The 20,009-nt window shown below is 37.5% G+C and overlaps 2 protein-coding genes across 2 annotated transcripts in view; both read right to left on the bottom strand.

Moving 5' to 3' along the window:
- Nucleotides 1-11,454, bottom strand: part of myhb (myosin, heavy chain b) — a 28,052-nt gene extending 16,598 nt beyond the window's left edge. The window contains 42 exon segments of the mRNA XM_084129665.1: nt 839-855; nt 969-1,100; nt 1,199-1,297; nt 1,303-1,373; nt 1,376-1,481; nt 1,560-1,730; nt 1,883-2,008; nt 2,099-2,302; nt 2,426-2,734; nt 2,827-2,951; nt 3,044-3,209; nt 3,292-3,475; nt 3,558-3,754; nt 3,835-3,953; nt 4,035-4,161; nt 4,235-4,624; nt 4,719-4,809; nt 4,904-5,049; nt 5,150-5,326; nt 5,405-5,647; nt 5,761-6,016; nt 6,103-6,239; nt 6,326-6,449; nt 6,752-6,869; nt 7,021-7,108; nt 7,456-7,523; nt 7,616-7,922; nt 8,036-8,206; nt 8,280-8,429; nt 8,537-8,655; nt 8,755-8,893; nt 9,027-9,130; nt 9,265-9,363; nt 9,448-9,511; nt 9,608-9,745; nt 9,749-9,905; nt 10,012-10,039; nt 10,128-10,284; nt 10,562-10,705; nt 10,856-11,055; nt 11,204-11,233; nt 11,370-11,454. Coding sequence (XP_083985791.1) covers nt 839-855; nt 969-1,100; nt 1,199-1,297; nt 1,303-1,373; nt 1,376-1,481; nt 1,560-1,730; nt 1,883-2,008; nt 2,099-2,302; nt 2,426-2,734; nt 2,827-2,951; nt 3,044-3,209; nt 3,292-3,475; nt 3,558-3,754; nt 3,835-3,953; nt 4,035-4,161; nt 4,235-4,624; nt 4,719-4,809; nt 4,904-5,049; nt 5,150-5,326; nt 5,405-5,647; nt 5,761-6,016; nt 6,103-6,239; nt 6,326-6,449; nt 6,752-6,869; nt 7,021-7,108; nt 7,456-7,523; nt 7,616-7,922; nt 8,036-8,206; nt 8,280-8,429; nt 8,537-8,655; nt 8,755-8,893; nt 9,027-9,130; nt 9,265-9,363; nt 9,448-9,511; nt 9,608-9,745; nt 9,749-9,905; nt 10,012-10,039; nt 10,128-10,284; nt 10,562-10,705; nt 10,856-11,050 — 5,963 coding nt within the window. The 5' untranslated portion in view covers nt 11,051-11,055; nt 11,204-11,233; nt 11,370-11,454.
- Nucleotides 11,455-16,236: 4,782 nt separating this feature from the next.
- On the bottom strand, nt 16,237-19,763 carry arpc4 (actin related protein 2/3 complex, subunit 4). The gene is made up of 6 exons (XM_084129203.1): nt 19,637-19,763; nt 18,546-18,664; nt 18,224-18,335; nt 17,541-17,636; nt 17,124-17,294; nt 16,237-17,029 (listed from the first exon to the last, which is right to left on the bottom strand). The coding sequence occupies exons 1-6, from the start codon at nt 19,637-19,639 to the stop codon at nt 17,024-17,026; spliced, it is 507 nt and encodes a 168-aa protein (XP_083985329.1). The 5' UTR covers nt 19,640-19,763; the 3' UTR covers nt 16,237-17,023.
- Between the last annotated feature and the right edge of the window lie 246 nt (nt 19,764-20,009).

Raw genomic sequence — 20,009 nt, 5'->3', positions numbered from 1 at the left:
TGGTATCGTAAGGTTACATAGGTCAAAAACAATGAAAGCAATAACTTTATTTATTTATTTATTTAGGCAAGGTTAGTGAATGTTTTGGCAGGGCAAATAATGATGTAATAAAAAAATAAATCCTTAGTGCCCTGAGTCAATATTTTTGTTGATACATATTCAATGTTTTTTAGCTATTTAATAGTGATACTTGTAATAATAATGATATGATGACAATTTTCTGTTAGTCAAACTATAACCTACATGTGTACCAATTTGAACTGTGGTGCAGAAAGACTGGTATCATTGTATAGTTTTTTTTTTTTTTGCATTGACTTAAGTACCAAACTTTCTATGTACCAATTTAAGTACAGATAGGCTGGTACCGGTACCGTTTTGACTTACTATATATTAATATAGTGGTGTCGATTTAAAGATGCACTACTTAGGCAATGGTCCCTTGCTACCAATTCTCACTGAGGGCTAAGTCCCCCTGAGGATGAAATCCTAGAACCGCCCTTGAGCCCAATTAAGGTTTGTGATATACACAACATTTTTGTATTTTTGATTCCATCAAATCAAACAAAGCCGAGCTGCTTGTGCCAAGAGTGGCATATCACTCAACAGCAATGTGACAGACTGAAAGGGACCATGCCAAGATGCACGAAAGCTGTAGTTGGAAATCAGGGGTATTCCACAAAATATTGCAAGAGAGAGTAAGTCAACATTTTAAATGAAAGAAAAAACTGCAGCCATTGTTGTTTGGTGGGCAACTTTATTGACCACATAACTCAGACACAGCACAAACTCATATTATATGCTTGTTCATTGCTGTCTCTTCTTGAAGGGTGATATTCACTCTGCAACCTCTTTTCCCTATGGGGGAAAAAATAATGCAAGAGTCAAATATTCTGGATTTTTGAGTTTAGTTTCAGTTTTTTGTATATTCAGAAATCAACAAGTTCTGGATAAATAATTTCCAGAAATACCTTTCCAGCCTCACGACTCTTGGCCCGGAGCTTGTTGACCTGAGACTCAGCGATGTCAGCTCTCTCCTGAGCTTCCTCCATCTCATTCTGCACCTTCCTGTATCTGGTCAGGTGAGTGTTGGCCTGTTCCTCCTGTAGTGGATTTACCCATGCATCAGTAGTTTATGAAATCATCAAACAAAATAATGTCTTGATATTGATTACATAATACTGTATAATACTGTACTTACAGAATCCTCAGCTTGTCTCTTATACGACTTCACTTTCATCTGCAGTTTGTCCACTAGATCCTGCAGTCTGATTATATTCTTCTTATCCTCTTCAGTCTGTTAAAAAGACTCTGCATTGTAGCTAATGCTGCTCTGTTGACAAACCGTTTCTTTTCAGAGGTCAAGTAAAATAACCTACCTGGTAAGTGAATTCCTTAACTCTTCTCTCATACTTCCGAACTCCTTTTATAGCTTCGGCACCTCTTCTTTGCTCAGCCTCAACCTCACTCTCCAGTTCACGAACCTGAGAATTAGATAGAAAAATTAGATTACAAAAATTCCAGGATTTCATAACCTTTTTACATATTGTACAAAAGAGTACCCTAGCTTCCAGTTTCTGGAGCTGCTTCTTTCCACCCTTCATGGCCAGACTCTCAGCCTCATCCAAACGGTGTTGCAAGTCTTTGACTGTAACCTCCAGGTTCTTCTTCATCCTTTCAAGATGAGCACTCGTGTCCTGCTCTTTCTTCAGCTCCTCTGCCATCATGGCAGCCTGGAATCACACATGAAATGTGACTACAGCTCTTCTCTGTGTTCAGTGGATGTGATTAATTGGGTTTGACTAGATAAAAATGGTTGTAATTGTGTGTACATATGGACATTTAGAATATATCAATGTGTATTTTCTTATAAATAGGCACTCACATCAGTAATAGCTTTCTTAGCCTTCTCCTCTGCATTTCTTGCCTCCTGAACAGCATCATCCACTTCACCTTGGACTTGAATGAAATCTGCCTCAAGCTTCTTCTTGGTGTTGATGAGACTGGTGTTCTGTATGTTAGAGAGTAAAACGTGGTTTACCAATTGGTGATATTGTCTAAGAGACAAGAGGAAATAAATCAGAAACATTTGAAAACAAACCTGGGAGTGCAAAAGTCCTACACGCTCACTGGAATCCAGCAGTTCCTGCTCGGCCACTTTGCGGCCTCTCTCGGTCTGCTCCAGAGCAACTCTCAGCTCCTCAATCTCAGCCTGCATCAGGTTGTTCCTGCGCTCTACCATGGCAACCTGCTCTTTCATGTCCTCTTGAACCCTCAGAGCATCATCAAGGTGCAGTTGGGCATCCTAATAAAAGATGAATAACTTGTTTCAATAGAATAAGGATTGAAGAGTTTGAGGTTCGGCTTCCATCTGAGGCCAACTACAATTTTTTTAAACAACAAGGTACAAAGAGCTCCACGACTTTACCTTGAGTTGTCCCTGGATGTTCCTGAGCTGTTTCTGAGCTTCAGCAGCCTGGCGATTTGCATGGCTCAGCTGAATCTCCATCTCATTGAGGTCTCCTTCCATTTTCTTCTTGACTCTTAGGGCTTCATTTCTGCTCCTGATCTCAGAGTCTAGAGTACTCTGTATGGAATCAATCACTCTTTGGCTATTCCTTTTTATCTGATCAATCTCCTCATCTTTCTCAGCCAACTTACGATCAATCTCCCCTTTTATTTGGCTTAGCTCAAGCTGGATACGAATAATCTTAGTTTCCTCATGTTCCAGGGTTCCCTAAAGACCAGTAGGACAGCAATAGTTAACAATAGTTAACAATAGTTAAAAAAAAGGATCATGGTAGTTATTCAAAAACACAAAGGAGTCACCTCAGCTTCCTCAAGAGCAGTCTGAATTTCTATTTTCTCTATTTCAACTGTCTTTTTGGCTTTCTCCACCTCATGAATGGTCTTACAAGTTTCACCAAGTTGTTCAGTTAAGTCAGAGATTTCCTCTACAAACAATTTAAAAAACAGAGTATTCACATGCAAGCGTGGAAAATGTGTCTCTCTATTGTCTGCACTTTGTATTTGTGAAAAATCTTACGCTGAAGGTTTTTGTTCTCTCTCTTGAGGGTCTCCAGATGATCCAGGGCTTCTTCATAGGAATTCTTCATCTTAAAAAGCTCTGTACTAAGAGAACGGGCCTCTTTCTGAGCTCCTTCCAGTTCTGCTTGGTTTTCCTCATACTTTTGCTTCCACTCGGCCAGAACCTTGGAAAAAGTAAATAGAATTTGTGATCAAGGACATTATGTTGTTGTACAAAGAAGTTGCAACTATTAAAACATCCTGTACCTTGTCGAAGTTCCTTTGTTTCTTGTCAAGATTGGCAGCAACAGCATTAGCTCTCTCTACATCAGTCATGAGATCTTCAACTTCAGCCTGCAGTCGCTGCTTGGTTTTCTCCAGAGAAGCACACTTTGAGTTCACAGCCTCAAAGGACTCTTCAGCGTCCTGCAAACGCTGAGCAAGCTTTTTCCTTAGAGCAACAATGAAATGTTAGTCATTGCTACTACTTAATTTTATGTTGTGAGAACATTTAAACAAAGGATTTCATTTACTTTGCTTCCTCAAGCTCTTCAGTACGCTGAATGGCATCAGTCTCATATTTGGTTCTCCACTGAGCCACCTCACTGTTGGCCTTTGACATGCTGCGCTGAAGCTCAGATTTAGCCTCCTGTTCTTCCTCGTACTGCTCTCTGAGCAGATCACAGTCATGACGGGAAGATTGGACAGCATGTGCCAGGGCATTCTTTGCCTGAAAAGCAACAAACAAAGCATTATTTGCTAATGTTCCCCTACTTGCTACTAGACGCTTCCAAAATAGTAAACAGTTACCTTGATTTCTTCCTCAATGTGCCTCTTAAACTCTTCAATCTGTTGAGTGAAAGCTTGCTTGCCTCGAGTCAACTGAGTAACAAGAGCCTCTTTTTCCTCTAGCAGACGGCTGAATTCACCTTTTAAAAAGACAGAACATTTCCATGAATCCTTGAAAATGTAGGAAATACCTTCAGTTTGGAGTTCGTATTCAAACATACCATTCTCAGTTGCTAGTCTTGCTCTTTGTGTACTTATATCATTTAGTTGACGGATTGCTTCATCATTTTTGCTCTTAAGTTCACTCAGTTGATCTTCTAGAGTACGGCACATCTTCTCCAAGTTACCCTGAGAGGAAAAATTGCTATAAGTATTACTCTTATATTAAAAATGCAATATTCAGGAAAAACAATTGTCATGCCTTTGATTTGGCAACAGTCTCCATATTGCTTGACAGATCATCAATCTCCATTTTGTATTCGCTTTTCTCTTTTTCTAGCTTCTGTTTCACACGCTGGAGGTTGTCGATCTGCTCTCCCAGCTCTGCCACAGTGTCAGCCTGCTTCTTGCGCAGTGCCGCAGCCGTTGCTTCATGCTGCAAGGTGGACTCCTCCAGATCACGGCGTAGTCTCTGGAACTCAGCCTCACGTTTCTTGTTCATCTCAATCTGGGCAGAAGTGGCACCACCTGCTTCTTCAAGCCTCTCGCTGATGTCCTCAAGTTCCCTGGAGAGATCCGATCGCTGCTTCTCAACCTTAGCACGAGCAGCACGTTCTGCCTCGATTTCTTCCTCCAGCTCCTCAATGCGGGCCTGAAATAAATGGTGGTAATGATGATGATCAGATTTACTTGAGCCGGATTATCCGATCAGTCATCAACCCTTATGTTATATATTGAGAAGTGACCTGGAGTTCCTTGATCTTCTTCTGATGTTGAATACTAATAGACTGTTCATCCTCAATCTTGCTTAGAAATTGACTTATCTCAAAGTCCTTCCTATGGGAAATAATTGTAACAGATGTATATGATTTACATACCATCAAAAATGTTATTCTCTTCAAAACATTTCATTTAAAAGTTAAAGTCTAACTTCTTTATCTTCTCATCTGATTGTTGCTTGTCATTTTCCAGATCCATAACGGATTCTTGGGTTAGTTTCAGGTCACCCTCAAGCTTTCTCTTGGCTCTCTCAAGGTCCATACGGAGTTTCCGTTCTTGCTCCAGAGAACCTTCCAGCTGTTAAGTAAGATTGCAATATTGCGTTGCCTGGAAGTCATCCATAGCTAAACTTAAACCTAAAATAAACCAATATATTGCAGTAAACATTGTAACTTACATCATCCACTTGTTGTTCAAGTTTGGCTTTAGCTTTCGTCAGAGTATTGACTTTGTCCTCCTCTGCCTGCAGATCATCCAAAATTTGCTGATGTGCCTCTTGTAGGGCTTTCTTCTCTTTGGTTAATTTTGCAATGCCTTCATCCAGTGAGGACATCTCCTCTGTCAGATTTTTCACCTAATAAAGAAATTTTGTGAAATTGTTAGTCACATCAGCTCAGACACTTGATGGGAAATATGAGTTGAGAAAGTGAACCTTGTTTTCAGTGGCATGTTTCTCCTTCTCTACTTTGGCCAAGGTAAGCTCTAAATCATCCATGTCTTTCTTCAGCTCAGAGCACTCGTCCTCTAGTTTTCTCTTCTTGGCTGTCAGTTCAGCATTGATTTCTTCCTCATCCTCTAATCTTTCAGATGTCTCTTTAAGTTTCGCCTCAAACTGGATCTTGCTTTTGATGAGTCCTTCACATCTCTCCTCAGCATCAGAAAGGTTTTCTGATTCCTGTTGATTAGAACATCATTTGTTGTTATTTTTGTTTTAAATTGTGTATTTATTATCTTATAAACATTAATTGCTTATTTGTGATCTTTTCAGGAATCTGCTGAAAAACTCACAGATGCCACTTGTAACTGCAGGTCATTTTTCTCCTGCAACAGAGAAACCATTTTTTCCTCCAGCTCCTTCTTCTTGGCAAGTGCCTTTGCTAGATCCTCCTTCATTTTTTCAAAATTCTCTTTCATGGCTACCATTTCCTTCTCAGTCTCTGCACTCTTCAGGAGAGGCTTGATCTTAAAATACAGCTTCATCCATGGCCAGTGTTTCACATTCATGAATGAGCGGATGTTGTACTGGATGCTGAAGATAGACTCTCTGTATAATCAGAAGAAATGGTCAAATGCTGTGTGTGAATATGAAGGTTTACCCCCTACCATATACTTCTTAAAGCAAAACCATACCTCCTCTCCATCATTTTGACAAAATATTTCCTCATAACAAATCCGCGACAAAGAGCCTGCGTCATGGTAACCAGCGTAGCTAGTTTTTCATCTCGCAGCTCCTCAAGGGTTCCCAGCAGACCAGCTTTGAAGAACACCTATCACAAATAATCGAGCAATTATTATGAACTATTATCTAAAATTGTAATTTACATAATAAGTCAGGTGGTTTGATATTGTGTACCTTGGTGTGTCCAAACTTGTACTGGGTATGATCCACATCAATAGAGCCAAGAAGCTTCTCTGAAGCCTTCTTATTGTCCATGAAATGACCCTCTGGGATGACACTAGCATTCAGTACTTTGTATCTGAAACAGAAGTGATTTCATTACATTTCAGTTGAATTTCCATCTGAAGTACCCTTGCACCACAAATGCAAGTGTCATTGTAAATACAGGGCTTTCCTGTAGCTCAAACAGTAGAGCGTTGGCGCTTGCAACGCCAAGGTCATGGGTTAGAACTGATAAGACTGTAAATGTGTACCTTGAAATGCAATGTAAGTTGCTTTGGATAAAAGCGTCTGCCAAATGCATAAATGTAAATGTAAAATGTAAAAAAAAAAATCCAACTGCATGACGTCCACATATGGCATGTACTGTATGTAAAATACCTCTGCTTAAAGTCACCATAGAGGATTCTGCTTGGGAAACCTTTCCTACAGATTCTGATTCCTTCCAGTACACCATTACAGCGCAACTGGTGAATCACCAGAAAGTTCTCCATAAGACCTGGAAAATTATACAATGGGATAGATTTAATCTTAAATTTTAAAACATCAAGATTCTTAAACAGGATTCAGAGTATTTTTATTACAGCTAAACAGAGGTGATATTGTTCTACTAAGCACTATTTAATATTGGAATAAATAACAATACTTACCAGGTGTTTTTGATTCATTTGGAATCAGGCAGCGCACAAAATGGGGATGTGTGCTCCTCAAATTGGTCATCAGCTTTCCCAAGTTCTCCTGTAAAATTGTGTCCAAAATATGTTGAAATACTTGACCAGTATACAAGTACATACACTCACTGGCCACTTTACTAGGTATTAGGAGATTCTCATCATGGATGTACAGCCGACAAATATGCAGCAACTGTGTGATGCTATCATGTTAATATGGGTAAAAATATCTGAGGATTGTTTCCAGCACCTTGTTGAATCTATGCCTTAAAGAATTAAGGCAGTTCTGAAGGCAAAAGGGGGTCCAATCCAGTACTAACAAGAAGTAGCTAATAAAGTGGCCGGTGAGTGTATATAACTAATATAAGCATTTTTAGAACACATATAAACATAATTAACATAATAAAAACTTACTCTAAACATAGCAGACACTGTCTGAAAGGAACCACCCTTCTTCTTGGCAGCCTTTTTGCCTGCTGCCTCTGTACAGTACAAATATTATAGATAATACTTTCTTTTTTTTTAAATGCAGAATATTAATACTCTAATATATATGCAGTAATGTTTTGCAGACCTTCAGTAGAAGCATGAGCAGCATACAGATGAGACAGAAGTTTCAATGAAGCCTTCTGGTACAACTGAACCACAGAGTCATTTAGAGGGTCCTTGTTCTTATCCAGCCAGCCTGTGATGTTGTAATCCACAGTTCCAGCATAGTGCACCAAGGAGAAGTGGGCCTCAGCTTTGCCTTTGGCCGGTTTGGGCTTCTGGAATGATGGAGTTTTACCAAGATGCTGGTCATGCAGCTTGTTCTTGAAGGTCATGTCTGTTGCTTTGGGGAACATACACTCCTCCTCAAGGATGGAGAAAATACCCATTGGCTGTAAGAAAGAGCACATTTCTTTGAGAAATGACAAGCAAAGCAAAGCAAAGCAAAGCAGTGATGTTAAAAAAAACAGAAAGCACTATATGTCCTGAAAGTGAATTATTTTACCTTCTCAATAAGCTCAATGCAAGCAGCCAAGTCCATACCGAAGTCAATGAACTCCCACTCAATACCTTCTTTCTTGTATTCCTCTTGTTCCAGCACAAACATGTGGTGGTTGAAAAACTGTTGCAGTTTCTCATTGGTGAAATTAATGCACAGCTGCTCCAGGCTGTTATACTGTAATTAATATAAATTCAGCACCCGAACCAAGAAGCAAAACCTAAAGCATCACATAATCTTATTAACTTACATCAAAGATTTCAAACCCAGCAATGTCAAGCACTCCGATGAAGAACTGTCTAGCCTGCCTGGTGTCCAGCATCTCATTGATTCGGACAACCATCCACAAGAACATTTTCTCATAGACTGACTTGCACAGAGCCATGGCTGAATTATTCACCTAATTTAGAAAAAAAGAATGCTGTTTTATACCATTTCATTTTTATTCATACAAAGTTAGTGATGTAGCATACTGTACAAAAATGATGCATTTTTAAATACACATACCTGAGGAACAGTTTGACCTTTGGTCACATATTCATTCCCGACCTTCACTCTGGGATAACACAAAGCTTTCAGCATGTCAGAAGAGTTCAGTCCCATGAGGTAAGCGATTTTATCAGCCACTGGAAGATATATTTCAAGTAAATTACTTATATTATCCACATTGTGGCAAAATATGGATGTTTCTTGTTTCTATAGATGAACTAAGATTGAAATCACACCCTCATTTCCATCAGGCTCGGCCTGCTCCTCCCTCTGCTTCTGCTTGAACTTCATGTTCCCATGATGCATCACAGCTCCTGTCAGCTTGTAGATGCCCATTTTCTCCTCAGCCGTGAAGCCCAGAATATCAATGGCTGTCTGCAAGTCAAAAACAATCAAATGTGTATATAACATACCGGTATTTAACAAAGTGTATCGAAGATATACTGAGTATACATTCATATGATTATGCATAAAATGTTAAGTACTCAAACATTTGACTTCCTCTTACATCAGTTGCAACGAACTCTTCCACATCATCAATGCTCTTGACTGTGATCTGACCATGACTGATCATGGGATAGTCGTATGGGTTAGTGGTGATCAGAAGAGCCTCTGCAAGAGAATTAGGACTTTATACTGCTAAAAATATCACAATATCTGTTCTTGCAGTCTTTGGAAAAACTGTTTTAAATTCGAATTATATTTTGAAAAATATGATCCTAATGTAAGAATGTCCAGTTTTTTACCCAGCAGTTCTGGCTTATGGCCAGTGCAGAGCTGGTAGAAGATGTGGTAGCTTCTCTCAGCAGACAACTGGTAAGTTACCCTGGACTTTTCCAGCAGATCTACGGATCAGTAACATAATTATCAAAAGAATAAAAGGAATGTCTACATTAATCAACTGAACTGTGAAAGAATGAAGGACTCACAAGTTTCAATATCAGCAGAGGCCAGTTTTCCAGTGGTGGCAAAATGAATTCTGATAAATTTACCCTGGAGATTTTACCAGAGGCAAGATTAATTAGATAACAATTTTCCATTACAGAATCAAATCACACAGTGGAGCGATGCAGTTGACTCAGAACTCACAAAGCGGGAAGAGTTGTCATTCCTCACAGTCTTGGCATTTCCATAGGCTTCCAGCAAGGGGTTGGCTGCAATGATTTGATCCTCAAGCGACCCCTGATGTGTACAGAATGTGGCAGACACACCAGTCAAATAAGTGTTCTACGGATTTGCTCCATCCTCATTATCATATAGACAAACAAATACTATATTTACCTGCATTTTTCCAGGCTCTATTTTCTTCTGTCCAGATACAGCGATTGTCGCAAAGTACTGGATGACACGTTTGGTGTTCACAGTCTTTCCTGCACCAGATTCTCCCCTGAAAATAAAATAATGCAACATAAAATGACTCCATTTTCTTTGATGCTATATTTAATTACAAGATCAAATACTCCTTCAAATTGAAAAATCTGAAAAATATTCACGTGATCAAGATCGACTGATTGTCACGATCTACAGAGAGTGAGAGACATTTGATTTTACCATACAAAGTATATATGGATAAAAAAATCATAATCTATTTTCTTCCACTAGCCCATACCAGTGAGCATGAACTGATAGGCGTTGTCAGAGATGGAGAAGATGTGAGGAGGGGCTTCAATTCTTTTTTTGCCCCTGTAGGCTGACACGACTCCAGAATCGTACACTGGGAGCCACTTGTAGGGATTCACAGTGACGCAGAACAACCCGGAGTAGGTCTGCAAGAGAGGTTGGTAAAACTCAGTTGCTACTTTCAGTTACACAGACATTTTAGTTGAAGTAAAACAGTATAACTGTCATGATTCTGCCATCTAGTCCCTGTCTTTCTTTAGTCTTGAGGCAGGATCATGACAGACCCATGTTTTGTGTACAAGCACATGGCCATTTGTTTGTACACAAAACATGGGTCTGTCATGATCCTGCCTCAAGACTAAAGAAAGACAGGGACTAGATGGCAGAATCATGACAATAACAAGTACTCGTCATTTTACGTACGTAGATCATCCATGCGGCATAACGCTCTTTGAGGTTGTACAGCACAGTGGGTTCACTGAGGTGGGTCATCATGGCCATGTCCTCGATCTTATCAAACTTGGGAGGATTCATTGGGTGAATTTCATCTTCTTTCACTGTGATGGTCTTTAAAAAAAAGAAAAAAAAGGCAAATGATAAACCGCTGAGAGGCCGAAGATGTTTTTTCAGAAGGCAACCTCCTGAGCTTAATATGAAAACTAGAAAAAAGACTAAATTCAGATTATATTGCTTTTAGCTGCAAACCTCTCAACTTACTTTGCCGCACAGAGTTTTGACAGTGGCTTTGCCACTCTCTTTGCTGATTAACGCCCCTTTGAGGTACATTTCTTGTGGTTCAGTCACAAAGTAAGCTGTCTTTGCATCAAACGGTGCGTTCTGAGCCTCAATTCTCTCCCTCTCTGGCTTCCGGAGGTAAATAGCCGCCGGGCCAAAGCACTCCAACTCACTCATGGTTGCTATTTAGTGGACAGAAAGACTAAACATTAAAGACTTACATTAAGCCAGTAACTGACATAGTAAGTGGTTCAACATAAAAAAAAGATCAATATTAGAATAATGTAAAGGAATTTTGTTTTATGGGGTCAAATAGTAGATTTTACCTACTTTCCAGTCAGTAGAAGTGATGAGAGAAATCTAAAAAAAAAAAGACAATCCTTCAGTACACACATCTTAGCAGGTTTTCATTTATGCACACAGAATGGATGTAATTGACTTCTTAAACTTAGGATTTAGACTCTTGAATTTGATCAATGTTTTTAGTTCGACTCACCTACTTGAAGTCAGCCTCAGTAAATAGATTCACACTCAACTTCTTGTTTTATAGAGCACAACATGTTGAGTCAGCAAAACGATCCCTCTCTATTTGGTGCTTGGACTGCCCTCAATTCCACATCTCTCTCTGGAATATATTATTTTTATCTGATGATAAATCTACAGTGATTTTGAATAGAGTATAGCAGGTCTGTTAAAATATTCTTAAAAACAGTGTGGAAGCTTTGCATATCAAAGACATGCACGAAACAAGCATTTTCCAATTTGTGTGATCAAAATGATAGAAAACACATGGAATAATATCATTAGTCATGTGAGAAGAGAACCTTGATGCTCTGTAACAAAATGTATACACTGTATTAAAATGTATAGCAATGCAATGGTGTAATTGTGTCAAATCTGTCTTCACAATGTCTTTTGGCAATGTTGGGCTTCTCGCTTTAGCTGAGGTGAGCCTGTAAATGTCACTTGTATAATGTTGCCAATTCCTTTCAAGCATACATTTGATAAAAGGCATGAAATTATCGATTTTGAAATTAGATGCATTAGCACACAGATAAGATGTAAAAGTGACCGTAAACTGCTAACTGAATCATTTTTTCTTTTTCTTTTTTTTTTTTGATTGAGCCTTTTATTCTTTCTGTGATGCTCTTAAAAAACACCATTATTGACTCTTGATCCATTTTTATATTCATTTAAGCATACACTCCTTGTAATTTGTAAGGATTTCTTCATCTTCATCTCAGAGAAGACAGCTATGTTTAAGACAAAATAGCATTTCCAGTTTGATATCTAGTGTTTAAACACAATAGTTGTTTGTATTTTTATGGTGTAAAGGGCAACATCATCTCTGCCAACTTTCCATCTTGACCCATCTCTTGTTGTTCTCAAAGTTCTTCATGCCCATTCAAGAAGGGATCAAATGATTTATAACAGTGTCCTTGAGATGGGAAACAAGATAGGGGTTCAGTAAAAGGGGAAAGTGATGAAAAAATTCGAAGGAGTTTACCCATGAGGATGAGCTCATCTCCTCAGATGGATATATGATATTTTGAATTTCATATTATCTTCTTATAAGGATTAAGAACAAATATAGACACACTCATGCAGCTGGCCTTTGAAAACAACCAATTATAAGACCACAGTAACTGGAGGGGCAGGCTGGGGTCACTTGTGTTTTTAGGGGGCACATTTTAACATTTATCTTAAAGGGATAATTCACCTAAAAGTTACAATCCTGTCATCATTTACTCGCCCTCATGTCGTTCCAAATATGACTTTCTTCTGTTGAACATAAAGGAAGAAAATATCTCATTGTTTTGTTTTTTCATCCATACAATTGAAGTCAATAGGCACAGAAACAGTCATATAAAACAGTTATGACATAACACACTTTTTAATATCTATATTTCTTAATCTCTAAACTTGACACATTCTATATAATGCAAAACAAATTGATAACAAAAAAATAAATAAAAATCTGCAGCCTAATCTTACAAAGCGGACTCTTAGCAAAGTTTGCATAGTCATGATTGTTAAATATATGTTAAACTAAACTGTATAAGCAACACTGGACAATATGATATATTAATATTATTTCCCACTATATGTGAACATGACTGCAATTTAATATTTTCTTTTACCTGCATCTCTTTCTCTGTGGTATGAAAATGTGCTGAAAATGTGATAGTGATGGGTTGCTCATGATCGGTTTATTCATTGCGTTAGTCATCATTTTTCTTTGGCTGCATTATGATGACTTCCTATTTCAGAATATGATCAAAGATTGCATATGTGGATGTGATCAGAGAAATTAGCTATTGGAAAATTACATTTTAACTATGCTCAAATGAACAAAATAACTTAAAGATTATTTATTTCCCTAGTGTGAAGAACATTTTAATAATCTAAATGACCTTTTTCCAAAGAACCTTTTGCATATGGAACAGTTCCATGGATGTTTAAAGTTCTTCATGGAACCACTGATGCCAATGAAGAACCTTTATTTTTTAAGTGTGTAATGTCTACTTTACTTCAAATGATAATCTGTATTATATGCATTATAGAGCTTTATTATTCTCTTTAAATGACAGATCCCTATTCATTTTTTTTATATATAAGTTAATAAATCAAAATATATAAAGCTAAAAAAAAATGGATTACACCAATGTCTTAGAACCTAAATTAAAATTCTTATGGATCTTAAAATATGACAATATGATTTGAATTTGAATTGTGTACATTTGAATTATTTACAAGTGAAATCTAACAAAACTGAATTTTAGGTGGTAGCCTAGTTTAAATAGTTCTGAATTTGATTTTTTTAAACGAATATTGAACATTTGAAATTTAACAAATTGAAATGTTTTTATGGCTGAATTTTATAGACCTGTATTTTCAAACAGCTAGTTTTTTTTTTGTTCTAAATTCGTATACTGCAAATATTCAGTTTAAAAAAAATACAGATTCAAGTTTTCAAGATGAAGAAATTCGGAACTTCAAATTCAGTTTTCTAAAATTCAAGTTCAAAAATTCAAGTTCAAAAATTCAGATCTTACAGAAAGTAGGTCACAGGTCATCCACAGGGAAGAGTAAAGGATCTCAGATAAGTCAAACAGAGCATTTTGGCTGCACTGTTTTCTGCCGCAAACGCGGTGGTGGTTCAAGATAATCCATGTATCTTTCGTTCAGTCGTTTTTTTATTTAATATTAAGAGTAGAAAAATGAGAAAACAGCTTGAGTATTAGATTTCTAATATAGGCCTAATAATAGTCCGCTGCAGCAGTTGCACGGAGCTTACAAAACGCGTGTATTGCAACTATAGGCTACATTTAATTTTCTCATCAAACAACTAGACTAATGGCTCGGTACAACCATAGACAGTATGGGTACAACAGAAGAGCCCAGAAAGGGCTTTTTCTCTGTGTAGACCAGCAGTTGGTCTGAATTTGCTATAATAGCCTATTTTCTGGACTGTATAGGCTAAAGTCACGTTTTATCATGAAACGCTGTGATTTATTCCAAAGTGACTCAGGCATTTAACGTTAAATAATCTAAATGTTGACTTTCAAAAGTAGGCGCGCCAAGAAGGCTATATTCTCTGTATTTTGGTTCATTTTTGGTGTGTGCCAGAAAGATCTAAAGAGTCCGAGACACACTAAAGCAGCGCATCATGTTGTTTTATTTATTTCTGGCGTTACTGCTCATTATCAAAATGAAACACAGTCAACCAAACATATAAAAAGTTATTCTGCCTAATTTAATTGGTCTGCTGTACAATATAAAGGGCAAGCTGTGCCGCACACAGTCCTACTTGTTATTCCAAACATTTCCCTTGCTGTAAATACGCTGATTTAGCCTATAGCCCATACGTGTATTTTGGGACTCGACTGAAGTATGACGCCTTTTTATTTGTATTATAATATAATATATTAAAATACAAAATCTTCTGAGTTTTATGATGTAGGCCTTGTGTGTTTTATTAAAATGTATTATAATTTACATCTGAAAATGCGCTTTGTGCATTCTCTGACATTATATTTATTTATTTATTTAATATTGAGTATCAATTGATGTTAAACAAAACGGTGTGTTATTTTCTCCGGCAACTAAACTCCGGCAACCCCCCCCCCCCCCCCCCCCCCCCCCCCCCCCCACCCCACTTTGAGAAATGCCCAGCTAAAAAAAATAGGCCAAAGAAGTAGACTAACGGCTAGTGTCCGGGAGATGCGAGGTACGTTCATATTTATAAATAAACATAACTGATTTTGTCTACACCTAACTACATTTCCTAATAATAACAGTGATTAAGCCCAAATGTGTGTGGGGGTAATGAACACAATATGTTTGTTTGTTTGTTTTTTTTGCCCGAATGGTCTCCACTCTATGCATTTTGTAATAATACAGCAAAATAATTTAACTGACCGTATTTGCCAGAAAATAAGTCGCATGCACATGAGTGCAAGTCACACCGGATCATGTTGAGAGAGAAACGTATCATAAAAATAAAAAAAAACATTTTAATATTAGCCTATTCCGCAATAGTGTAAAAGACCTGTAAATAAACAACATTTACATGATAAACACTATTAACATGTAGGCTATGTGTTGCCTATTTTACTTTCCCTTACTGTATGACAAATGGTATCTGAGATCCTTTACTCTTCCCTGTGGATGACCTGTGACCTACTTTCTGTAAGATCTGAATTTTTGAACTTGAATTTTAGAAAACTGAATTTGAAGTTCCGAATTTCTTCATATTGAAAACTTGAATCTGTATTTTTTTAAACTGAATTTTTGCAGTATACGAATTCAGAACAAAAAAAAACTAGCTGTTTGAAAATACAGGTCTATAAAATTCAGCCATAAAAACATTTCATTTTGTTAAAATTTCAAATGTTCAATATTCGTTTACAAAAATCAAATTCAGAACTTTTAAACTACCACCTAAAATTCAGTTTTGTTAGATTTCACTTGTAAATAATTCAAATTTACACAATTCAAATTCAAATCATATTGTCATATTTTAAGCTCCATAAATTCTAAGCTTATATCTAATTCATGTGACAGAAGAAAGGTATCTGTCCTCAGCTGTAGGTTTATAAACATTTATATATACTGTATATAGATTACATTATATATTGGAATCTTGTGATGGTCTGAAATGTTCTTTTTTAAAATATCAGAAAAAAAAAAAGGTAAATATAGTGTGCCACATATCAAATAGTTACTGACCTTCTCAGGCTCTTCAAATATGGGCCATCATTGTACACATATTGTAATATCCAAAATGCACAAAAGAGACTGAACTTACCGCAAAAACAATGAACCAAGAGCTGTCATTCCCCACAGTACACAACACAATATAAGCAATAAAGGGATTTATTCAGCATCATTATTATGATGATATGGTTTATAAGATCCATGTGCACCAGCATGAGTTTTTTGTGTTTTTTTAATCAAAACTCAACATGAAAAATTTCAATTTTAACAGTATACATATTATAAAAAACATTGACAAAACAAACTTTAAATTATTGGAACAACATTTTCCTTTGTGCTCATGACCATCGATGAGGTTTCATCTATATAGACCCACCCTGATTTTAAGGTTTGTTTGAAAGGCAGAGGTAAAATGAGTCTATCATTTTAAATATGTACAGTATGTACTCATTAATATTCATGAGCACAAGGAAAAGCTGAGGCATTTTCAGAATATTGCAACATTGCGAGCGCTTTACTACTACTAAATAATAACAAAGGGATCTGGAATAAGATGAAAAGAGACAGAATACACAAATGGAATTGCAGAGTTTGAGAACAAAAAAAAAAAATTAGGCCATTAGCAAATGTTAAAAAAAAAGAAAAGAGAAGGGCAAAATAGTCAAACAAAGAAGTAAAACATAACAAAAGGAGTACCGTGCCTGTCTGTGGACTCCATCACTCTGCGCTAGAGTTACAATACTGCAATACTCTGAATTCATTCCTGACAGACGGCACCATCTGAATTCAGTTGTTCCACCTCTGGCGGTGGTCCAGGAATCAAATCACACCTTAACTACTTCCCCACTGGCCCCAAAACTCTCTATCGGTTTTTCCAGCGACCAAGGTGACACAGGTATTGCAGCCAGCAGAGGGTGTACTGATCATTTCCTAAAACTGTTGAGCACCAAAGGAATATAGAGTAAGAGAGGTTATATTGGTGTGACGGTGAAGTTCTCATTCTATTAAATCGTATTACAGAAGAACTCACATTTTTGAGGAACTCCTCTGCAACTATGCGAGCCCTGGCGTTGACTGACAGCTTCATCTCACTGATTTCCTTATCGATCTCCTCCATAAAATTGATGACAAAGTCCACTAACTTGTGCTTGTACATTTGTTCTGTGTGGAAGTTAGTAATGAGGAAACTGATGTCATATCCCTGACAAAAAAAAAAACGAAGGAAGGAAGTTAAATGTTATATTAAATGTGAACATTTCACAACAGAGAATTTTAGATGTTTGTTAGCAAGATGCTAGTTTAGATAGCAGCAAACAATTAGCAAAAGGACAGCACTGTAAACAATCAGTGAAAAACGTGAAGCAAAATGACACATGCATTGCAAACACCAGGCTTTTTAACAATAGAAATAGTGTTAGTAAGTCTCTTCCTCTGCTCTTTGCCTCACCTCCACAGCTTTTCTCCGCAGGATGAAGAAGTTCTCGGCTCTCATCATCATGAAGCGCATGAACTTGTGACACAGGATCTTTTCGATCTCATCAGCCTTCAATGGACCAGTTGAGGTGCATCATCCAATCACAGACCATTAAAGATATAAACAACTCATCAAACTGGATTCTTAGCTTGTTATAATATATAATAATATATAGTATGCATAGCTCATATAATGGCCTACACCTGTGGTTTTCAACACAACCATACGGAATAAGATATTTTTTGTATTTCTGGTGTAATAATGACAAAACTGCTTATTTTATTAACATAAATTGGAAGTATTGATACATTGTGCATATTTTAATTTAGATTAGTTAAATTATTTTGAAAATATCAATAATAGTTTATTCACTTAAATCCTGTGGCCCCCATGGAAGTTTGCAGCGGCCCCCTAGTGGCCTACTAGGGTTGAGAACCACTGGCATGCTGCGTTCAGTAGACTAAATGTGCTAATTTCAAGAAGTCAGAGTGAAACCAACCTCCCTCGCTTGTCTCATCACCATCACCACAATACTTCTCTTTTTGTATTATTAGTTGCATTTTCAGTATTCAATATGTATGAATATTTAAAGACTCTCAGATATCTCAGAAAGGACAGCAAGAATGAGTTTAGAGCAAAACAGCAAATGTACTTACCTGTTTGACAGCAATGCTGACTCGCACAGAGTTGATGGACCCTTCAATCAGAACCTTCTCTTTATCATTCCTACTGATCACAACAGGCTGAAGCAAAAGCTCTTTACTGCTCCTGATGAGATGATTAGACAAAAATGGTAAAGCATAAACACATGTGCTGTATACCGCAAACTTATGCTAGTATGCTCTTTCAAACTATCTATAACCTAATGGCTCATATCACACTTTAAGATGAGGTCATGTAGGCTACTCACCTATATGAACCATGTAACTTTTACACAAAAATAAAACACATATGCAAACAACAGTCACATACACTTACCGGACTTCAACCTCAGGTTTGTTGTGTCTTTCAACCACCTGTGAGGAGAAGTTTTCCAGACAGAGAGCTGCCTGCAGTGTAGCACGCACCGCATTCAGGTACGGACGCAGAGTCGCCGTCTGACAAAACAAATCAAACTAAATAAGTACTCATGAGGATGATGAACCATGTCTGCAACCTCACAGCAAGCAAGCACATCGCAAATGGCTCACAACTTCTACTTTAATTGTTCCACACACACGCCCGAACCTGCAGGGGAATTCTTGGGATACTGTCCTCCTCCACAAGCCCTCCGAAGAAAAACAACCTATGCTCTACATCAGTCAACCTGCAAACACTATGAATCTCTTTATAGACTGCCTGAAGCCTGTCACTTCCTGGACTTAAACGCAAGTCATGGAGGAAGTGCATACCCTTCTGCATGAAAAAGTATATATTTTTAAAACACTGACCCTGTGGGCTTCCTTAAAATTTGAAAGAGCTCACTGCACTGAACTAGATACTGAAACATACAGTTGTCTGTACACATAATTAATATTCCTAAGGCAAGTTAATATTGTTATGTAGCAAATGTTGAGCACCTATATTACATGCACTTGTCATATTTTGACAAGAGGCAATGAACACAGGAGTAACAGCAACTAGATCGATAGATGTGCACTTGTACACGCGTTTATACAAAAATGTAACAATACTGAAGAATAGCAGAACGAGAAAACACTGATATATTTGATAATAAAGGGATGCATACTAATGATTTGCTCGCTGTTAATATACAGTATGAAAAGAGGTCAATTTGAGTTGGCTTGCCCATGATACACAAACCCTAGATTACAAAGCGCTGGCAATGTTACAACATATTAAATGTGAAACGTCAAATAACTATCAGTCAACCCCGCGACTGGGGAATATGGGTGGGGATGTTAGCTAGTGATTTAGCACTAACGTTACGTGCCTTCATTTCAATGCAGAAACAAACACATGCAATCAGGGGTTTGCGACACGACGTTATTAATCATTTAATAAAAAATGCTATATATACACAAAATAAAATGGGTATTTTTTTTCGAAGTGCTAAAAGGAAATCTTACCATTTCTGTGTACCCGTTGGAGAAGACGGAAGTGCTACAAACACCGGGCGACTTCCGCGAATAACGCCACTCATCGGAAGATACCAACTTTTCACTAAATAGGGGTGACGAGTATATAATACGTTTTTTTTTTTTTTTTTCTCTCGTTTTTTTTCGGCCTGCTGTTGAAATTATGCCTTTAAGTGCTTCATTAGCTGGCATTTCTCATGATGCACTATTGGTTTGACATTGAGATGCATACCTACGCTGTAGTTTACAGTGATGCGAAATAGATGCGATATCGTTGTTGAAACTCAAATTTCTCATGCAGTTCCACACAAATTAACAATAAGTAACGTGCTTACTTGTAGACTGGGACGTCGTTAGGCCTATT

Source organism: Abramis brama, assembly GCF_963993115.1.
Source record: "Abramis brama genome assembly, chromosome: 11".
Lineage (NCBI taxonomy): Eukaryota > Metazoa > Chordata > Actinopteri > Cypriniformes > Leuciscidae > Abramis > Abramis brama.
This window is presented reverse-complemented; position numbering and strand designations above follow the sequence as displayed.

Excerpts from the sequence above, each read along its gene's own strand:
- arpc4 (XM_084129203.1), bottom strand. Across the intron at positions 18,336-18,545 it reads AAACCTGAGGTTGAAGTCCG|GAGCAGTAAAGAGCTTTTGC; the intron begins GTAAGTGTATGT and ends TCATCTCATCAG. Across the intron at positions 17,295-17,540 it reads TGCGGAGAAAAGCTGTGGAG|GGATATGACATCAGTTTCCT; the intron begins GTGAGGCAAAGA and ends TTTTTTTGTCAG.